This window comes from Chiloscyllium punctatum, chromosome 32, assembly GCF_047496795.1.
Source record: "Chiloscyllium punctatum isolate Juve2018m chromosome 32, sChiPun1.3, whole genome shotgun sequence".
NCBI lineage: Eukaryota > Metazoa > Chordata > Chondrichthyes > Orectolobiformes > Hemiscylliidae > Chiloscyllium > Chiloscyllium punctatum.
In genome coordinates, this window is record NC_092770.1 from 52725771 (window position 1) to 52745222 (window position 19452).

Below are 19452 nucleotides of genomic sequence, written 5' to 3' on the forward strand. Positions count from 1 at the left end.
GTGTTTTGAAAGGACGCAAAAGTCATTTATGCCCCCACAATTTTTCTTCAAATGGCCTCAATGTTCCAAAGAATAGCATTACTGAGCTGACAGTTTGATGGTGCTGACCCAGATAAATCCTTAATCATAAACATTCTGTTCATTCGATGGAATGCAATTGGGCAGTACAAACAAAATAAAATCATCATAAATAGTTTCTTTGACATTTTGCAGATTTAACTATTTCCTGTAAAGTAATTGGCTATAAAATTACTCAAATTTCAAATCTCTCTCATCTAAAATTAGCTCAGATCATATAAAATAGTTTGTACTATGGTATCTGAACAGCAGAAACGAATTTGCATGTGTGTAGCTAAGAGGTGAAACTACATGATTGAATTTATTTAACTATGAAGCAATTACTGTTCCTATCTCAGAAGATTTGGGTTCAGGTCTTACTTGCCTCAGGAGGTAGATCATAACATGTCCAAGCAGGTTGATTAAAAAAAACTCTGAAGTAATTACACAGCAGATCTAGGAGTTAAACGAATTTTTTTGACATGTGGAATTATTGCTCCTTGAAGTATCACTTTTACTACAGTCTCCACATCAGATGAACCTGTTTACCTGTCTATTGTAAACATATAAAGGTGGAGGAACAGGTTCACATTAATTTCTGACAAATGCAATTGTGCTGTTGGACAGCACGGAATTTTTTGAATGCATAATAGCTTATTCTCTCCCATTGACTCTCTGCAATGTATTAATAGTGATTATGGAGGTCAATGGGTCACCTACTCTCAGGCTTTTGCCAATGCCATTCAGCATCAGTACTGGAAGCTGATTAACAGAGACCCGATGACAGCTCTGTCTCAGAAGCAAAATGTCAATTCTCAGGCAAAGTAACTGGAGGGTAATTGTGCAAGATTCTGCCGCTGGAAAAGATCTTTGCTAGACATAAAAGATTAAACATGAGTAGAACATTAGAAAGCCAAGCCACAAGGAAAGTCTGCATTGAAGCCATACAAAATTAACCCTGCATATTTAAAAGATGCAAATCTTTTCAAATAGGAAGAATATATTTCCCAACCCAATTTTCCCAACAGAAATCAGTACTCCAAAGATGCATGGACATTAAAAACAAAAGGAATAAAAACAGGATTAAGCCATTTGGCCCCTCACATCTGTTTCACTATTCTTTCAGATCATGACTGATCAGAATTGGGCGACAATCCAATTTCCTGCCCATTTCCCCACTCTGCACATGCCCTCAACTTCAAACCAAGCTCAGCATTGAGCATAATTTATAATTATTTTTAAAGCATAGTCAGCATCATAATGCAGCATATGTGATAGTTAATTTGCACAAAGCAAGCTCTGACCAGTAGCAACATAACAATCTGTGCCCATGATATTGAATGAAGGATAAGCATTGGCCTGGACATCAGGGAGAACTCCCAGCTCTTCTGTGAAATACTACCTTGGCAATCTTTTACAAACTTGAGCAGGCAGACCAACCTGTATTTAATGTATTTTCTGAAAGACCAGTGAAAGATTGCCATACTCCCTCACTACTGTCCTGAAACCGATTTGCCCAAGAAATGAGATGAGAAAGAAAACATTTTGACATGGCAAGTATGGAATTGCACTGCCTGGAAATATGGTGGTTCAATTAAGGTATTCAAGAAGGCATTGCATGATTATTTGGATAGAAATAAGCACAAGATTATGGGGGGGAAAAAGCAGGAGATTGGGAGTCAGTAATGTGCACATTTGAAGATGTAGAGTAGACAACTGGCCACCTTCTGTGAAATGTCAACCCTCACATGGATAAAAGGTTGTAGATCCCACAAGCCTCTAGAGTCATAGAGTCTGAGTCATACAGCACAGAAACACCCTTCAGTCCAATTCGTTCCTGTCAACCAGGCTCCTAAACTGAACTAGTTCCATTTGTCTGCATTTTGCCCATATCCCTCAACTGCGGTTAATATCAAATAAGCTCAGCATCAATTCTCATACATTCATCCAGAGTTCTCCATCCAGAGACAGAGTTGCATCTCTATACCACTTCATCTATCAGTGCTGTTCGACTCTGGCTGGTCCACAAGTCTTATATTACAATTACTCATGTTTTATCTTGGCTAAGATGATCAGTCGGCCATCTGAAATAAACCTGTTTTTAATCAGACAGGAATAGGTCGGAAGGTTTGTGAATTTAGCTAGGTATAATGCTTTTTTCAGGAAGTAGCACATTGTCCAACTTAAAGAACATAAAATATTGTGGACCATGCAGCCAAGCTGAGCTTCTGTCATTATTCCAGTTCACCACTACTGCTCATAGACCTTAACTCCATTGTCTCCTCATAAGCTTCAAATCTCTTTAAATCAAAAATCTATCCAACTCAGCCTCAAATATATTTAATTACACAGTCTACGCTACTGTTTGGGGATAGAGAATTCCAACGATTAATAATCCTCAGGGAAGAAATTCTTCTTCATCGCGATATCAAATGGGGAACCCCTTATGTTGAAGCTATTCCACCTAGTAGGAGGATTCACAGGTGGCGCAATATCAAGGGCTGAATGGCCCGTACTGCGCTGTAATGTTCTATGTTCTAGGGTTATAATGAAAGTTTAGAGATACTATTTGAAAGTTAAAGGATGATATCTTTACAGAGGTTCGAGAAAAGAACAAACCACACTGGACTCAAATGTGAGTGAAATGTATTCTTAGGTTGAATGTTTAAACTCTCTGAACACTTTGTGAACAAATTTCAGATGTTAAGCAGCTTCAATGGTCAAGAAGCCTCACCTTTAAGTTTTCAAGTGAAAAATTAACACTAGTTCAAATGTTTCTCCATTGGAAGAGTTGAAATGAGTTCAATAATCTAACGAATAGATTGTGGGCTCTTTAAAGTCACACATTTGCAGCAGAGATGCACTTAGTTTTTTTCTCATTCCATAGTTCATAGACATCAGCCCTTGTGAAATGGATGTGAGAAGGGCATAAGACATTCTGGTATGAATTAGTGAACATCTATCTAACACCCCACCTTTGAATTTTATGGTATTGACAATAAAATTGGCATGGGAGACTCTAGCTATGAACCTACTTGATACCTCTAAGGAATAATACTGTCAAAAATAATACACCCAATGTAATCCATCTAAATAACTCCAAGAGCTGGGTGTTCGTTGTGTGACCATTACACTCAGCATCAGGCTGCCTTATCGTTGAAGAATGACCACTATTCCACAAAGGGCAACACTGTGTCAACACTTCAAACACATTCATCACACTTAGTGTCACATTGCATTACAAAGGTATTTATCACACTGAAAACTGTCAGGTGCTCCAAAAATCATGATAGCTCAAGTTAATAAATCAGAATTATAATTCCCACCACTAACAATCTTCATGTGAATCTAAGGCAGTTGCCAAATTAGGAAGGTAGGACTAACCATGTCCTTTTAACTTTGGAGTCCATTCAAAAGGTTGCTACTTAAAACATACCAAGCACACTGATTATTTTAGAGCTAGATTAATGGAATCCTGCTTCAGTAACTGCAAGTTTTTGCCCCTCACCTTTTTTATAAAAAAAAATCTTTTAACAGCTATGGGTGGGATTTGTTTAAGTTCTCAGGTTCTTCTTCTGGTGACATTTATAGAGTCATAGAGATGTACAGCACGGAAACAGACCCTTTGGTCCAATTTGTCCATGCCGACCAGATATCCCAACCCAATCTAGTCCCACCTGCCAGCATCCCCCCCCCATATCCCTCTAAACCCTTCCTATTCATATACCCATCCAAATGCCTCTTAAATGTTGCAATTGTACCAGCCTCCACCACTTCCTCTGGCAGCTCATTCCATACATGCACCACCCTCTGCATGAAAAAGTTGCCCCTTAGGTCTCTTTTATATCTTTACCCACTCACCCTAAACCTATACCCTCTAGTTCTGGACTCCCAACCCCCATGCACCTCATAATTTTGTAAACCTCTACGAGGTCACCCCTCAGCCTCCGACGATCCAGGGAAAACAGCCCGCAGCCTACTCAATCTCTCCCTATAGCTCAAATCCTCCAACCTTTTGTGAAATGCACACGGTCAGTAAGTCTACTTTTCTGCTATCTGTCGTATGGTCCACCAGCCACAACAGACAAATCAGGTTTACACCAACATGCCTGTTGTAAGTGACCACCATCCTAATTCAACTCGGTAAAAACAATGACTGCAGATGCTGGAAACCAGATTCTGGATTAGTGCTGCTGGAAGAGCACAGCAGTTCAGGGAGCATCCAAGTAGCTGCAAAATCGACGTTTCGGGCAAAAGCTGGGCTTTTGCCTGAAACGTCGATTCCGAAGCTACTTGGATGCTGCCTGAACTGCTGTGCTCTTCCAGCACCACTAATCCAGAACCATCCTAATTCAGCTGATGATTAATACAAATATTACCACACAACAGCTAAACAACTGAGATTGATGGACTTTTATTAGGTAATGGTAGGAAACAAGATGCAAGTGCTGGTAAACACAAATGGACTCTAAGCCACAAAAGCAATACTTCATTTTAAGAAAGGAAGAATGAGGGTTAGAGAAGCAGAGTGGTTTTGCAAATGACTCCCAGAGCCTGGCAATTGAAGGCGCATCCACTAAGTGATCAGATAAAAGCAAGAACCCAAAAGTCGATCCATGAAGGGATCTCAAAAGGGCTGGAGAGCTAAAGGTGTTTACAGAGGGAGGAACTGTGAGGAGGATTTGAAAATAATGAGAACTTTGTTTAAAAAGCTAAGAATTGATGGACCAAAAGACAGTACAAGTCCAAGAGCAAGAAACAGTAGGTGAAATTATTTAGTGCAAATTATGATACAGACAACCATGTTTGGGGAGAGTTCAAAGATTATCAGTAAAGACAGTTAAATGCCATTAAGATACAGATCTACCATGAATGGCAGAACAGTCCTTAATCTTCCACTCTCCAGAACATCAGAGACTAGAAAGAGGTTTGGACAGGTACATGAATACGAAAGATTTAAAGGAATATGGGTCAAATGCAGGCAAATGGTCTAGTCTAGTTTGGGAATCTTGGCCAGCATGGACAAGTTGGACTGAAGGGTCTGTTTCTGTGCTAAATGACTCTATGCCTATGTGCAGCTCGTCACTACTTTCCCTAACTCTTTTCTCTTCATAGGTGCTGCTAGACCAGCTGAGTTTCTTCAGCAGTTTCTGGGTTTGTTTCAGATCTCCAGCATCTGCAAGTCTTTGCTTTATTTTAATGTTGGACAGTTTGCAGTTCTGGATGACACTTTGGTTTGCGCGTTTCACGAGCCACCTCTATCACACTCCGAACGTATATTTTTGATTTCACTTGTTCAGCACTTCTTTTGCTAACAGAATCTTCAGTTTGCTCTCCCATCAGAACCCATGTTAAGATCTGCCCCTTAATTTAGCAGCCCCTGCTCCTGAACCTGTAGATGCAACCAACTAGATGAGCACCCAGATACTTGAACGCATTGTTTTTGATGATATGGTGATTACTGAGATGTGCAGTTCCCCATAATTAGAGGAGTAAAGGGCTGGGGGAGTTGAGAAGAACCCATATGATCTGGTTACCATGGAGACAAAGGTTTCAAGCCAAGTACTAATGAAATTCAGGACAAACTTTAACACCTGGTCACAAAGAGCAAAGCAGATGGCCCTGCAATGTACAGACAGAGTTTAGTAAAAGTAGTCAGGCTAAAATACTTGGTGGAGGACCACACACAATAGATACTGCTATCCCAGGTAAGACTGGTATAAAGACAGATTTGGGTTAACAACAAAGCAAAGGGCCAGTAAGGACAAAACTCCTTACCTGGGGAAACAAAGGATTATAAGATTTAAAATGAAGGAATCACTGGAGGCCACCTTGCTACTAGAATTCCATTTTCTGCTCTGAAGATTGAGTGATAAGAAATTTGTTCTGAAGTGTAATGGGAAATTCACCCTGGTGCAGCAGGGAGGAGAAAACCTCTCAGATAGTGAGTGGAATTTGGTGCTTGGGTGAAAAAAAAGTTAAAATACTTTGTGACAATATGCAATCGCATGTGATAATGTTAAGAGATCTTCGGTCAGTCAATATGTTGCTAAGCACTATCCTTTCTATCGTGTTGTACTCACCTACTAAACATTCCGTCCATGTTGGCTTGACTCTCAAAACTGGGCCCTAAACATGAAACCTTGTGCAAATCCTTTGCGTTGGAGGGCCAAATATTTGGGGGATACCAGAAGTAAATGATGCAGAAGCAAAAAGAGAAGCCAGTCGAGGAATATAGTAAGGCCAGGCAGCTGACACATTTTTCAGCTCTGATCTCCAGCATCTGCAGTCCTCACTTTCTCCTAGAGGAATATAGTAAGAATGGAACCAACCAAGGACAATATTTACTAGCTGGACAATATAGAGGGCCACTAAAGGATAATAGTTGAGTCAACTATATGAAAGACTACAAACAGAATGAGAAGGATAGTCAGGGTAAGTTTATCTTCGTTGCAGTAACATTGATGTCATTGACAATTATGACAAGAGGTGTTTTAGCTGTGGCAGAGTGAAAATCTGAATAATTCAACCATCACTTCCTCTTTCTTTCAAAACAGCCTGCCTAACTTAACCTGCTAACTCTTCTTAACTCTTAATTTCCATTAACACCCCCCCACCCCCATATTATCCATCCTCATTATTTCCATCAAAAAGGTACCAATTCATACTACTGTTGAATTTCATCTGCTTGGTGTTTGACCATTTTACCAGCCTGTGCTCCTAAAATTTAGTGAATGTCATACTGTTTCTTATAATCGAATTTTTGTGACATTTGTGAAGTTTTCCCAAGTGTGTCCAGGCTATAAACACATATCAAAACGAACAGTGGCTTGAGAGTTACTACAACATGTTTTCATTCAGTCCAGTAAAACAACCCTTCGCCAATAATCTTTGCTTTCTACCATTAACAATTTTGTATCCAAACTGTCACTGCCCCTTTAAACCCAGCAGCTTTAATGTTGCTGACAAGTTTATTAAGTCATACCTTGGAAAAGTCCTTTGAAAGTCTCTCCCCACAACCACAACCACATTACTCTCAGCAACACTTTCCATTATTTCACAAAAAGGATTTGTGCAAGTTAGCCAAACATGATTTGCCATCAATAAATCTGAAGGTTTTTACTTGTTATTTCACATTTTTCCAACTTTGCTTTGGATAACTGTCCCTTGTAGTTTCCTCACTGCATGAACTTTGAGGTTCTCAAACCTGTGAAAGTAGAAATGACTCAACCAAATGAGAAATTAATATGTAAACCCTTTACATACCCAAATAATTTGGTCTAACACATCAGATATGGAGGCATGCTTGTTTATGACTAAAGCTGTGTTTGGGATCTCTTCCCAAAGATAAACATGGATGAAAATAATTTGTTATATTCTGTCTTGTTTTAAGAGCTTTTTCCAATAAAACAAAGCACAGAATAAACAAATACGAAAGAACATTATCTAAGGGAAAACCAAAACACTCACATTACATAAACATAGCCATTTAACATTTGGCTTAAACAACTAGTACAATATATGAAAAATGACTGATAGCAAGTTATTCAATCATGTATTTTGCTTACATCATTGAAAATGATGTTGAGCCTAATTATTGTGCAAACCCAACTTATTCAAATCACAGTTTACAATAGCAAACCTATGATTTTGAACTTAATTCCTCTCCATATTTTTACAAATAAGCAACAGTAATTCCAGAATAATTTATTTGTTGCTGTAATTTTTGATTAAAATTTTAAATAAACAGTTGGTCAGTGCATAAAAATATCACTCCTTGTCAGTGAAACAACCTCTGAAAGCATGAGTTAATATGACTGCACAGCAATCAAAACATGGTCCATAGTCCCTTAAGGTTTTCAAATGAGTACCTAAAGAGCTTAGTATATGGTGGATAAAAAGCCAAGTTTATTTTTCTTCTTTTTTTTTCTTTTTGTTGCAAAATGTAGCAATTGCAATGCAGCAACTGAAAATTAAATCTTAAGCTTTGTTAAAATATTTGACATGATACTGAGCATGCCTGATTTATTTAAATCAGATATAAATACACCATGATTTAAAACGCACCCTGCTGCTTTCACCACCTTTCTCCTCCCCAAAGACACATTTGTTTTTGGAAGCAAGCATTTTGGGTCAAGCCTGAATATTATACCAGCTCCACTAATTCAAAGTTAATCTGCAGAGGCTGAAGTATTTTCTTTGAGAGCAAGCCAACTCAAACTAAGTCCTGAAAAATACTACTTCACAAGTGCCTGAGGGGTAGTTTGCTAATGTTACGATTTATAAACTAAGTGGATATAATACATTCCACTGATTCCCAGAATATCACGTATACCACATAGGAAAACGTTTATCATAAGGCAAACTTGTGACATGGCAATATATAAGATGTAAACCTGCATCCTTTATTGCATTCATAGGGAGTTTCCAGCACTGGGCATCATCATTGAACAAAATGAAGTGTAGTTTGGAGGGAAATGAAAGTAAGTAAATCAGTGCCAGGGTAACAAAGGACAGTTCATATGCAAGTTAAAGGTCCATTTACATTGCCACATTGGCAGATGTCTGGAAGCAAGTAAAAAAAAATCTAAATGAGGAAAGGCTCAACAACATAAGGCATGACTTGGTTTAGCCAGCTGATTACTTGAATGGGAAATGCTGACATTATTACAATTTTGTGAGGCAGCCAGAGGCGAGATTTCACCAGCAGATCCTCCAGAGCCCACAGAAAAAGCTGCAGGTAGGGATACCAGCCCCCAACAATCCCCCCTGGGGTGGGGACTTTTATCATCTGTGGAGGGTTCTGCCCTCAGACCAACTGATTTTGCTAAATTTAACTCGGTTGACCAAGGAGTCTGAGTCGCTGAGGCTTCAGCAGACTCTTCGGAGTTGCCAGCCTCACCTGGATAGCAGGCCCATCGGAGGAGAATCACTGAGCCTGGTCCTGTTACTGACAAGTGCAGTTGGTCCTGATCCTGGTAAATTTCAATCCAACCCAGAAAGAACAACCAGTAAAACCTGCTGATGCCAAATAATGGTGCAATGTGTCTTGTACACTTCGAAATGGAAAACCATTACAACCAGTAGGTTTAGTTTCAAATATTATTATTTTTTGAAAGAAACTAAAGTAACTTTGTCCTCTTTAACATTTGAGATCAGTGACCTGTAAAAGACTTTAGTTCTTGCTTACTTTGAAATCAAGAACTAAATGTAAATTCCAAAATACAACACTTCACTTATCTACCCACTATGTTTTAAACATGCATTAGTTTCATGTACACAGAACATCAAAATCTATTTTATCAACATTGAACAATGGAAGAGATAATATTATACAATTTTCTACAAGACACACAGCCATATCATATATACTTTCACACAATAATGTGCAAAGGAAATGTATGAACCTAAGAATGCATTCAATTATCTTGAACAATTTTTCACACACCCTGTGGACTGCTCCAGTGTTTTTCCACAGTAATACAGATCACTTACAGTGTCCAAACTTTGGTCAAAAGTAATTCTACTGGATAAAAAGAAAATTATGAAATGCGTTGCTGCCTTACAAATACCAAAGTGTAGCAATCTCTCCTGTTTGCATCAAGGGACAAATAAAAATACAGATATGTTTACAAAGGGGAACTTGAAGTACAGCTTGCAGGATTATTACTGCCAGTTGATTAAAATAGTTAAAAATTCAAAAGAGCCGTTTCACATTTAAAAAGCACATTCACTGAAACAAAACTTAAAAATTCGCTTAACTTCACACACTGGTCATGTTGATGATATTTGTTTTAAAAAAAGTAAAGCACATGCAAGCACCTTGCAGTATATATGAAGATGGGAGAGGGAGAACATAACTCTTCAGAACAACTGGTACAGAAGAGGGGTTGCAAATTTGTTTGACCGGACGTATAGGAAACTAGACTGGTGTATTGATCACTAAGACTCCATGTTGCAGTCTTCATATTTGTACAAAGAAAATCAAAGCATACAATTGAAACTCAAGACCTGAAACTTTCAACACACCAGTTACAATCATATTTGACTTTATAAACCTTGAAATTATATTGTTCAAATAGTTAAGTAAACAATTCATACCAACAATAAAGCAAAAAAATTAATTCGTCAATACAGTTTGCACAAGATTATTTTACCTGCATCTCATAACAATTCTTAAGCTATTCAGAACATGAAGATTATATTTCATAATTTCAATTGCGATCTCAAAACAAGATAGAAAGAAAACTATTACCCTGCATCAATATTTTTAAAAATGCGCATATTATTCAGCAACACAAGAAAATTCTCTCAGAAAACTCAGGTCCTACTCTGTACTTAGTCAGAGGTCTAACACAAGATACAGCATACGAGGCCCATTAATCTCAAGATCAACTTTTGTTTCACATTCCCTCTCCTTCCCAAAGTGGATGATGCAAACCTCTACTCTGGCAGAGTCAGACTCACCATTGGATCGATGGATGCAGGTATGCTGGTTATCACTCAGGAAGAATCCTTCTTTACATTGGCATTCATAGCTACCCATGGTATTCACACAGATATGCTGACAGCCGCCATTGTTGTCATCACATTCATTGACATCTGAAAATTTGAAGACAGGAAGATCATTCAGATAAAAAAGAAAATAAACACCTTTAAAAAGATACAAATTTAAATATCAGCTCCCATTCAATAACACAATGGCAAGCTCAACACAGATAATATTATGTGATGACAGCATATAAAGTTTCCCTGTAGAAGGTGAATTTTATTCCCATGCTAAATTTGCAGTAATAAAAACTCGAAATCATGGAATTGGCAGAGGCTAGTAAACCTTCCAAGTTATATACTCCGCTTTATGGTAAACTCAATCCAATGTATTCAGTTAGCACATTGCATTTGTCTATGTTCTCCTGCCAAATTCATTTGTACAATCGTTGTTTTGGAAAGAAGAAAGTTGATACATGAACTGGATTTTCATTTCTAACGAGCTTGCATGACTACAGGGCAGGTTAGGGGTGCATGTGAGATGGGTAATGGATACTATATTTAAAGGCAGACTATACTATACAAACATGAATTCTAGGTAGCATAGAGAGTATAATGAAAGTGGACGTCATTCACAAGCAACAGGAAGTAGTCACTACTGAGAACTACCACGAAAAGATGCAAGACATCTGGGATGAGCAGGGGGAAATTGAGGACTGCAGACGCTGGAGATCAGAGTCCAGTGTTGTGCTGGAAAAGCACAGCAGGTCACGCAGCATCCGAGGAGCATAAGCCATTCATCAAGAATGAGCTCATTTGGGATGATCAGTTCACCATCCCAAAATGGTAGGATCCACACTCCTACATTCGAGAGAACAGCTTTGGAATCAGTCAAACATTCTCATCTATGATGCGTCTCATATTTTATTTCTTTATCTAATTGATTAGTGCTTCATATCAAAACTGCCACAGTTTATTGAGTTTAAGATATTTGAAGATTGCTATCAAGTGGTCAACTGCCTACATCAAGTAATTGTGACCATGAGCTCCTCTAACATGTCACAAAACCAAATGGAGATTTCATCCCAAGTGTGTTCTGCACCTTTTGCATGAAAGTATGCCAAATGAAAGAAAAGGGGATTTACTACATTACATCTTTGTACAGATCATTTACAATACACTTCATTGTACAGTCCATCAACCATCCTCAATTATCTGAGAAAATATTCTCCATCACTGCTTCATGATTCTTTAAGAAATGAAGCAAAACTTCAAGGACAGATACTCAGGTGCATGTCTCTGCTTTTCAATGCAAACTGACTGTTTTCCCACAGATGTCTTCTGGCAACAAGAAAGTTGTGTTCGATCAAGTGTTTGATCATCTTGGTCTATACTTATCCTTTTTGCCTTCAATCCCATTTCTAAGCAGATAATTATACTGCTGTTTTCACTGTTAATTAGGATGACAATAATTGCTTTTCCTGTCAGTTTCTTTTCAATTCCTACAACTCAGTCGGGGGGATGGTGAAGAGTATATATTCCAGTTTCATTTCACATCTGTTTATTTTTACATCTTTTCCCCCTCAGCCTACGTTTGGAGACTGTGTTAGATACACACAGCTTCAATCCTCCTTAGCCTTCCCCAAGTATGCTCTTGCCTTTTCTTATGCTAAAACAATTGGTTTGGAAACAATCCTCGTAACTATATAAACAAAACCTCCTCTTATTATAACTTTGACCCTTCTTCAGACATCTTTGTAGATATTGTGCCTGACAAGGTATGCAACTTCAACTTGCTGATAATCTGGACAAGTTTAAAATGCTTTTCTATTAAGCCAAATTAACACAGAAGTTTTGTCTGATTGCTGCATTTTCCTTGTTTTCAGTAGTTTCACGCTGAGTAGGAACTGCCAATAAATAATGAATAATATATTCGGAAAAGACTGGAGTTATTTCTTTAGCATTTTTCACAATTACTGAACATCTCAAAACATTTTGTAGCCAATGAAATATTAATTGTCACGTTTCCTACATTCATTATTGAAATTAAGGAAACACAACAAATAATTTGCACATGGTATGCTTCTGGTTGTGATAATAATCAGATGATGTTTTTTGAGATTAAGGGTAAAGTACTGTCTAGAATAATGCAGATAACAGATAAAAAGGAAAATACTGTAGATACTAAAAATCTGAAATAAAAATGAAAGATGAAAGAGACTGAAAAATTGTCTTTTTTACAATACTTTTGACAGAGCTGGAGCAACAAGACCAGATGGTGTAGAGGTGCAGTGCAAAAGACAGAGGTTTCTCTTCGGGGTGAAAGACAAATAGAGCTGTGAAAGGAGTTGTAAATTAAAGTGCAGAAGGGTCTTCTTTGCTGACAGTGAAGCAAACAAGATACAAATGAGACAGACTCATGGTGGGGTGGAGCAGAGATGAGAGAGGAATAAAAATGGAGGACAGATGTTGTGGGGTCAGACAATGAAATTGTAGAATTCAGTATGGAGTCCTAAAGGCTATAAGGTGACTGAGCAGAAAATGAGGCGCTATTCCTCAAGCTTTATGCACTGCTGCGTTGGGACATTACAGCAGGACCAGGGCAGAAATGTTAGCAAGAGCGCAATGTGGTTTATTGAAATGGCACGCAAGCTGGAGGTCAGGCTCCTTTGTACAGTCAGAGCAGAGGTGTTCCGCAAAGTGGTCACCCAATCGACATTCTCACCAAAATAAAAGGAGACAATAATCAGAATTATTTTCTTGCTAATGATGAAACCGAATGTGTGCTGGATAGGGTAGCCCCCTTCAAACATGGTTCATCATATCTGTAAGAAATTGTGAAATGAGATATAATGTTATTCATGCTTTCACCAGGGCCATTGTGAAACAGACAATCAGCCTGCTGAAGGAAGGGAAATTGAGGAGTATCAACTCAGCCACAATCTCAATGAATGATGAAGCAAACTCAATAGTTGTGTCTACAGTCAGTCAAGCTAATTGGTCATCTTGGTGGTTTAGTTGGACAGGTATATCATCGTGGCTTCATTATTGGTGCATTCTTACCAACTGACTTGTGACAATATGCGTGAACATCCTCTGTGACAGTGTTTAACCTGCGAGAGAAAATGCTTTGTGCAGCTTCTCTCCAAACCACAATGCTATAAAAGGGATAGTGGACACGTGCCATCTTCTGATCTTGAACATGTCTGCACTCCTCAGAAAGTTCATAGAAGTTTGATGAAGGAGCAGCGCTCCAAAAACTAGTGTTTCCAATTAAACCTGTTGGACTATAGCCTGGTGCTGTGTGATTTTTAACATAGAAAACTAGATTTCATTTGTAAACCTCTTCAGAGGCTTTATGTGGTAGATAATTCCCCAGGGTCACCACCCTCCATGTGAAGAAATTTTGCCACATCTCAGTCTGAAATTGTTTACCCAAGTCCTTAGACAGTGATTAGTCCCCTCTTCTAAATAAGATTCATGGAATTTGCAGGCAGTTCAAAGGAGGTTCGTTAGTTTGATTCTGGACATGGAGGGACTCTCTTGATCAGGAGAAGTAGATTGGGCTTATACTTATTAAAGTTTAGAAGAATGAGGTGGGACCTTATTGAAACATGCTAGATTTTTAGGGGACTTGACAGAGTAAATGCGAAAGGGTTGTTTTCCCTTCAGAGTAAGTCCAGGACCAGAGGGCATAATCTCACAGTAAAGATTAATTAAGAGACAAGGAAGGAATTTCTTCTGACAGTAGTGAATCTGTGAATCCTTTACTGCAGAAGGCCTTAGAGGCGAAGTACGTTTGTATTTGAGATAGACAGTTTTAATCAAAGAATCAAGAGTTATAGGGAAAAGACAAGGAAATGTTGAGGATTATCAAATCAGAGACAATCATTTTGAATGGCAGGGTAGACAATCGACCAAATGACCACCTTATGGTGACCCCTTGTCTTTGATTCCAGAGACAGGGGAAAATCTCATCCGTGCACCCAGTCTGTTCAGCTGTCATATTTTACAAATTTTCAATGAGATTCCCTCCCATTCTTCCAAACTTGACTCAATGCAAGTCTAGTCAACTCAAGTTTTTCTCATGTGACATTCCAAGAATCAGTCTGGTGAGTCTTTGCTTCCTCCATGGTGAGTACATATATATGCATTGTTTTAAAAAGTAGATACCAAAACTGTCCACAATACTCCAGGTGTGGTCTCACCAAGGTCCTGTACAACCACAGCAAGATAGCCTCGCTCCTGTACTCCAATCCCCTTTGCAATGAGGGCAAACACAGCATTTACCATCCTGACTGCTTGCTTTCAGTGACTGGTGTGCAAGGACATCGCATCCTTTAGTACGTCATCATTTCCCAATCCATCATTTCTCTGTTAAGCCTGCTGAGAATATTGCATTGTTCAATAAAATCTCCTCTCATTCTTCTAAACTCCAATTAATCCTCAAAAGATTCAAAGATCACCAAAATACAAAGCTACCTGCAGTCAAAGATTGGGTTGTTTGAGATGTCGGAAGGGCTCCTCATCTCAGACATGGGACTGGCCTAACCTGGCTTCTATACCAATAAAACAGTATCCATCATAATGATGCATGTGAAAATAAGGGATGCTCATTTACAACGGTATAACACTTATTCACTCTCAGTCTCTTTTCTCCCCACATCCCACTGGGCTTAGGTGCAGTTCTCAATCCCACAGCTGGGGTGGAGGAAGCCTGCATTGCAATAGATTTGGTCGTGACATTATGCCTTGCAGCCCAGAGAGCTCAGGTCTACAGACAGACAGTCAGTTAGTGTCCTGACGTTACAGGTTCACCCTCCTCAGCTGGAACTGTTGGAATCACAGGTAGTGAGGCGTCAGAGAGGTGTGCCACTTTTGGAGTTTACTGAGATGATAATACTTTTGCAGTCCTCTCCTGACAGCCTGTGCTCCATTCCCCTCCACCATCCCCACTACCAATGAATGGGCACCTAGAATGAGGCCAAAAAGTCCTCATTCCCCTATTGCCTCGCTATTGATGCTGAGCACCTACGGCTAGAGCGACGGGGTACGAGTCTGTGTGCACTGAGCATTGTTCTGGACCTGGGTGTCTCAGGCATCCGCCATCCTTTCCATGGAGACAGGGCTTATGCCCAAAACATTGATTCTCCAGCTCCTTGGGTTATGCCTGACCTGCTGTGCTTTTCCAGCCCCACACTTTTCAACTGGTTCCATGAAGATAGCCAGATGTTTGTGTACCACAGTCATCATGGCAGTGAGAACATTGAAGGACTCCTCCATCTTCCATTACAGCCAACCAAGTGCTCATCTCTGAGTTAAGCATGTCCCTTGTGTCAGGGCGTAGGGGCAGGTCTTCTGCATGGGACTATACAGGTGACTAGTCTGTGGTGATCTTTGGAGGATCAGGGACCTAATTTCTTATTCCGGTAGCTATGGAGACATGTCAGTGATGTGCTCCTGAGTCTGATATAGAGAGATACCATCAAGGTCAAAATCTGTCGGTTGGAGGAGTATGCAAGTAAACGCTTACAACTTATAGAGGGCTCCCTCCTCAGAAACAAAGCTATCACGGAGGGGTTCAAGCTGTGGCGTCTTCCTTCTGGAAGAGTTCCTTGGCCGTTAATAGTGTCTGCCCCAAAGAATAAAGGAAATTATTTGGGGAAGATGGATAAAAGTTTATTGGAATTAGGAGAGAGTAGCCTTTTGAGCCCGCTCCACCATCTAACATGATCATGCTGATCTCATCCTGGTCTCACCTCCACTTTCCTGCCCATTCCCCATGACACTTTATCCCATTTTCCATCAGAAACATATCTTTTTTTTTAAATATGTTGATTTATTCTGCCTCTGCTGCACTCTGGAGCAATTAGTTCCACAGATTCACAGCCCTCTTGGAAGTAGGCTGTCACCTCAATTTTGAACCTACCTCCTGTCACTCGATATCTATGCCCAAGCTATTCAACCATTCCTCACATGACAGCTCTCTCCATCCCTATAATCGATCTGCTGAACCCCCTAGCAACTACCTCCAGTGCCACCACATCCTACCTCACATAAGGCGACCAAAACTGGACAGAATACTCCAGGTGTGGTCTCACCAAATGCCATATATAGTTGTAATAACACATCTTTATGAGTAAAGAACAATCCAGTTCTTTTGCAATAAATACCAGGAGTCCATTTGCCTTATTACATGCTGCACCTGCATACCCACTTTGTGATTCATGCACAAGATGCGCAGATCCCTCCGCACTGACACACTTTGAACTTGCTTCCCATTTAAATAATAATTTGCCCTTTTTATTGTTCTGGCCAAAAATTACAACTTCTCCCTTATACACATTAAACCTGATCTGACAGAATCTGACCCATTCTCCTGGCCTAGCATATACATCTGTCAATGCTATCTCCTCATCACAGCCTGCTTTGCCATCTATTTTTGTATCATCAGCAAATTTTGATATTTTCCAGTCTGACCCTGCTAGGAGATAATTTATATAGATTATAAATAGTTGAGGTCTGAATCCTGTGGAACCTGACTAGTTACAGTTTACCATCCAAAGGAGGACCCATTTATCTTGACCTCATACTCTTTGTCCATCCAAGCTAATACTCTACCCTTAACCCCCTGCGATCTAACCTTTTGGATCAGTCTTACATGTGCCTTGGTCAAATGCCTTCTGGAAGTTGAGACATACTGCGTCCACCGGATCCCCATTATCCAACATCCTCAAAAGAACTCCAGCAAATTTGTCAAGTTCAACTTGCCCATCCATCCTTAAACCATGCTGACACTGTTGAATTGAGCGCCAGTGTTCAGTTATCTCATTCTTTGTGATGGCCTCCAACAACTTCCCCATTGGAGGTCAAACTGGCCGGTGTATAGTTTCCCACTTTTTTTGAATACGAGTGTCACATTAGCATGTTTCGAATCCACTGGTACCTTTCCAGAAGCTGGAGAATTTTGGAAAATCATAACTCATGCACCAACTATCTCTGCAGCCACCTCCTTTAACACCCGAGGGTGCAGGTCATCAGGCCTGAGGGATTTAGCTGCCTTTAATCCAATCAGTTTACTTAATACCATCTCCCTCATTATAGTAATTTCACCAATTTCTGTAGTGACTGTAGTTTTTAGGAAGAAATTAGATTCCACTGTGAAAACAGGCAAAATATTGATTTAGTGCCTCTGTCATTTCTGAGTTCCCCCCATTATAGCCTTGCTATTTTCCTCCTCTAAAGGATCAACATTTATTTTTACTATTCTCTTCCTTTTTATGTTTCCTGCTAGCTTCCTTTTGTTGTTCATCTTGGCTCTTTTAATTTTGTTTATAGTAACCATTTGCTGACTTTTAAAGTTCTCCCAGTCCTCTAGAGTGCCACTAACATTTTCAGAATGACATGCTCTAGTTTTTGCCTTTATGTTATCCTTGACTTCCTTGTTCAACCATGGATGATTTTTCAACTTTTTATAGTTTCTCTTCCTCAGGAAGATTCTTTGAGTGGTATTTCATTAATGTCCGGCAGAAGGAGATATGAGTTAGCATGGTGGTAATTGGAGAGGAGCATTGCACAATGCAGCCCATTAAATGGGATGCCCCAGGCCATCCCCTGACAGTACAGAACAGTCCTGGCCATCCTCAATCATCTCCACTCTCCTCCCCTCATAGGAAATCAGGTTCTTCCCAGCATCCCCTCCTGTTATGGACCTCACAGCCCAGTTGTGGCCCAGATTTTTCTGCGGTGAGAGAAAGATAAGAATTAGGGATAATGGAGATGTGAGGCTCCTCCCCAACTCCCCCAGGCAAGGCTAACCTGACCCATACTGCTAACTCTGCCCAGCCTGTGTCTGGTAAGGGAGCATGTTGTTGCTGTCAGCTAGGAAGAGAACTTTCTCTCCATTGCCCTAGGGGGGCACCACCTTGAGATCTTTCTGCTTCAAATCTGGAACAAGTTTAGTTTTCTTCTGTGCCACCTGGTCAGAGATTTGCGAGGTCAGCATGGCATGCAGCATCTAAACTGGCTGGGCTTTAAATCTGGGACCAGAGTGATGGGTACCAGCAACAGTCAGCATTTCCACCCCATTCACAATACAATTCACTGAGAACATGCCCAACATTTCAACTGTATAAATAATTAGCTGATAGCACACAATTACATATGATAACTTGCCATGTCATAGTGTACATGACACGACAAAACCCACTGACCAATCTGTAATTACTAATAAGAGAACTGCAGCCAAAGTGTTTACTTTTCAGGGTATTAATGTAGCTAAGATTTAACATGAAAATGTTCCTATATTGACTCATTTATAGAAAAACAGTCATTGTTTTTAGCCTGTGTAAAAACAAATTGTCATCACAACAAAATACAGAAAAAAATGTCCTTGTTCCCTACAAATCAAACATTACATTTGAATATTTTTCAACACAAGGGAAAGCATGAAAGGTTACCATTTGCAATCTTTAGTTTAAAAGAAAATAGTTGGTAAAGATGACACTAAAACATAAAATGAAAACTGGACACTTTTGCATTTATTTTCATCATGGCTTTGGTTAACTATCATACATTAACTATTTGAATTCTTCTAAGTTTGTACAACAGATTAACTTTGTAAACTGCTAATTGACTGTGTGTGCAACCTTTACATCCTCTTCAAAGCCGATGTGAAGTCTAGACTGCAAACAGCCTTTCCTATCAATCCCAAACCACTCAAAAGACATAGCTGACGCCCAAAGTAACTTCCGACAGAAGCAGCACATCAATGGTGGGGGTTGGGAGAGAAACTAAAATGAAATCATTGTCACTCATCGCAAACACAACGGCAGTTTCCAATTATTACTATGGCGCTCTACTCATTATAATTATTCATGTGCAAAATCAATGGAAACTATTTTACAT

At 39.5% G+C, this 19452-nt stretch overlaps 1 protein-coding gene across 2 annotated transcripts in view; it reads right to left on the reverse strand.

Moving 5' to 3' along the window:
- Positions 1-19452, reverse strand: part of scube1 (signal peptide, CUB domain, EGF-like 1) — a 274231-nt gene that overhangs the window by 178939 nt on the left and 75840 nt on the right. For both annotated transcript variants that reach the window (XM_072552384.1, XM_072552385.1), the window contains exon 4: positions 10525-10659. In XM_072552384.1, the coding sequence (XP_072408485.1) occupies positions 10525-10659 (135 nt within the window). The remainder of the gene's footprint in view (positions 1-10524; positions 10660-19452) is intronic.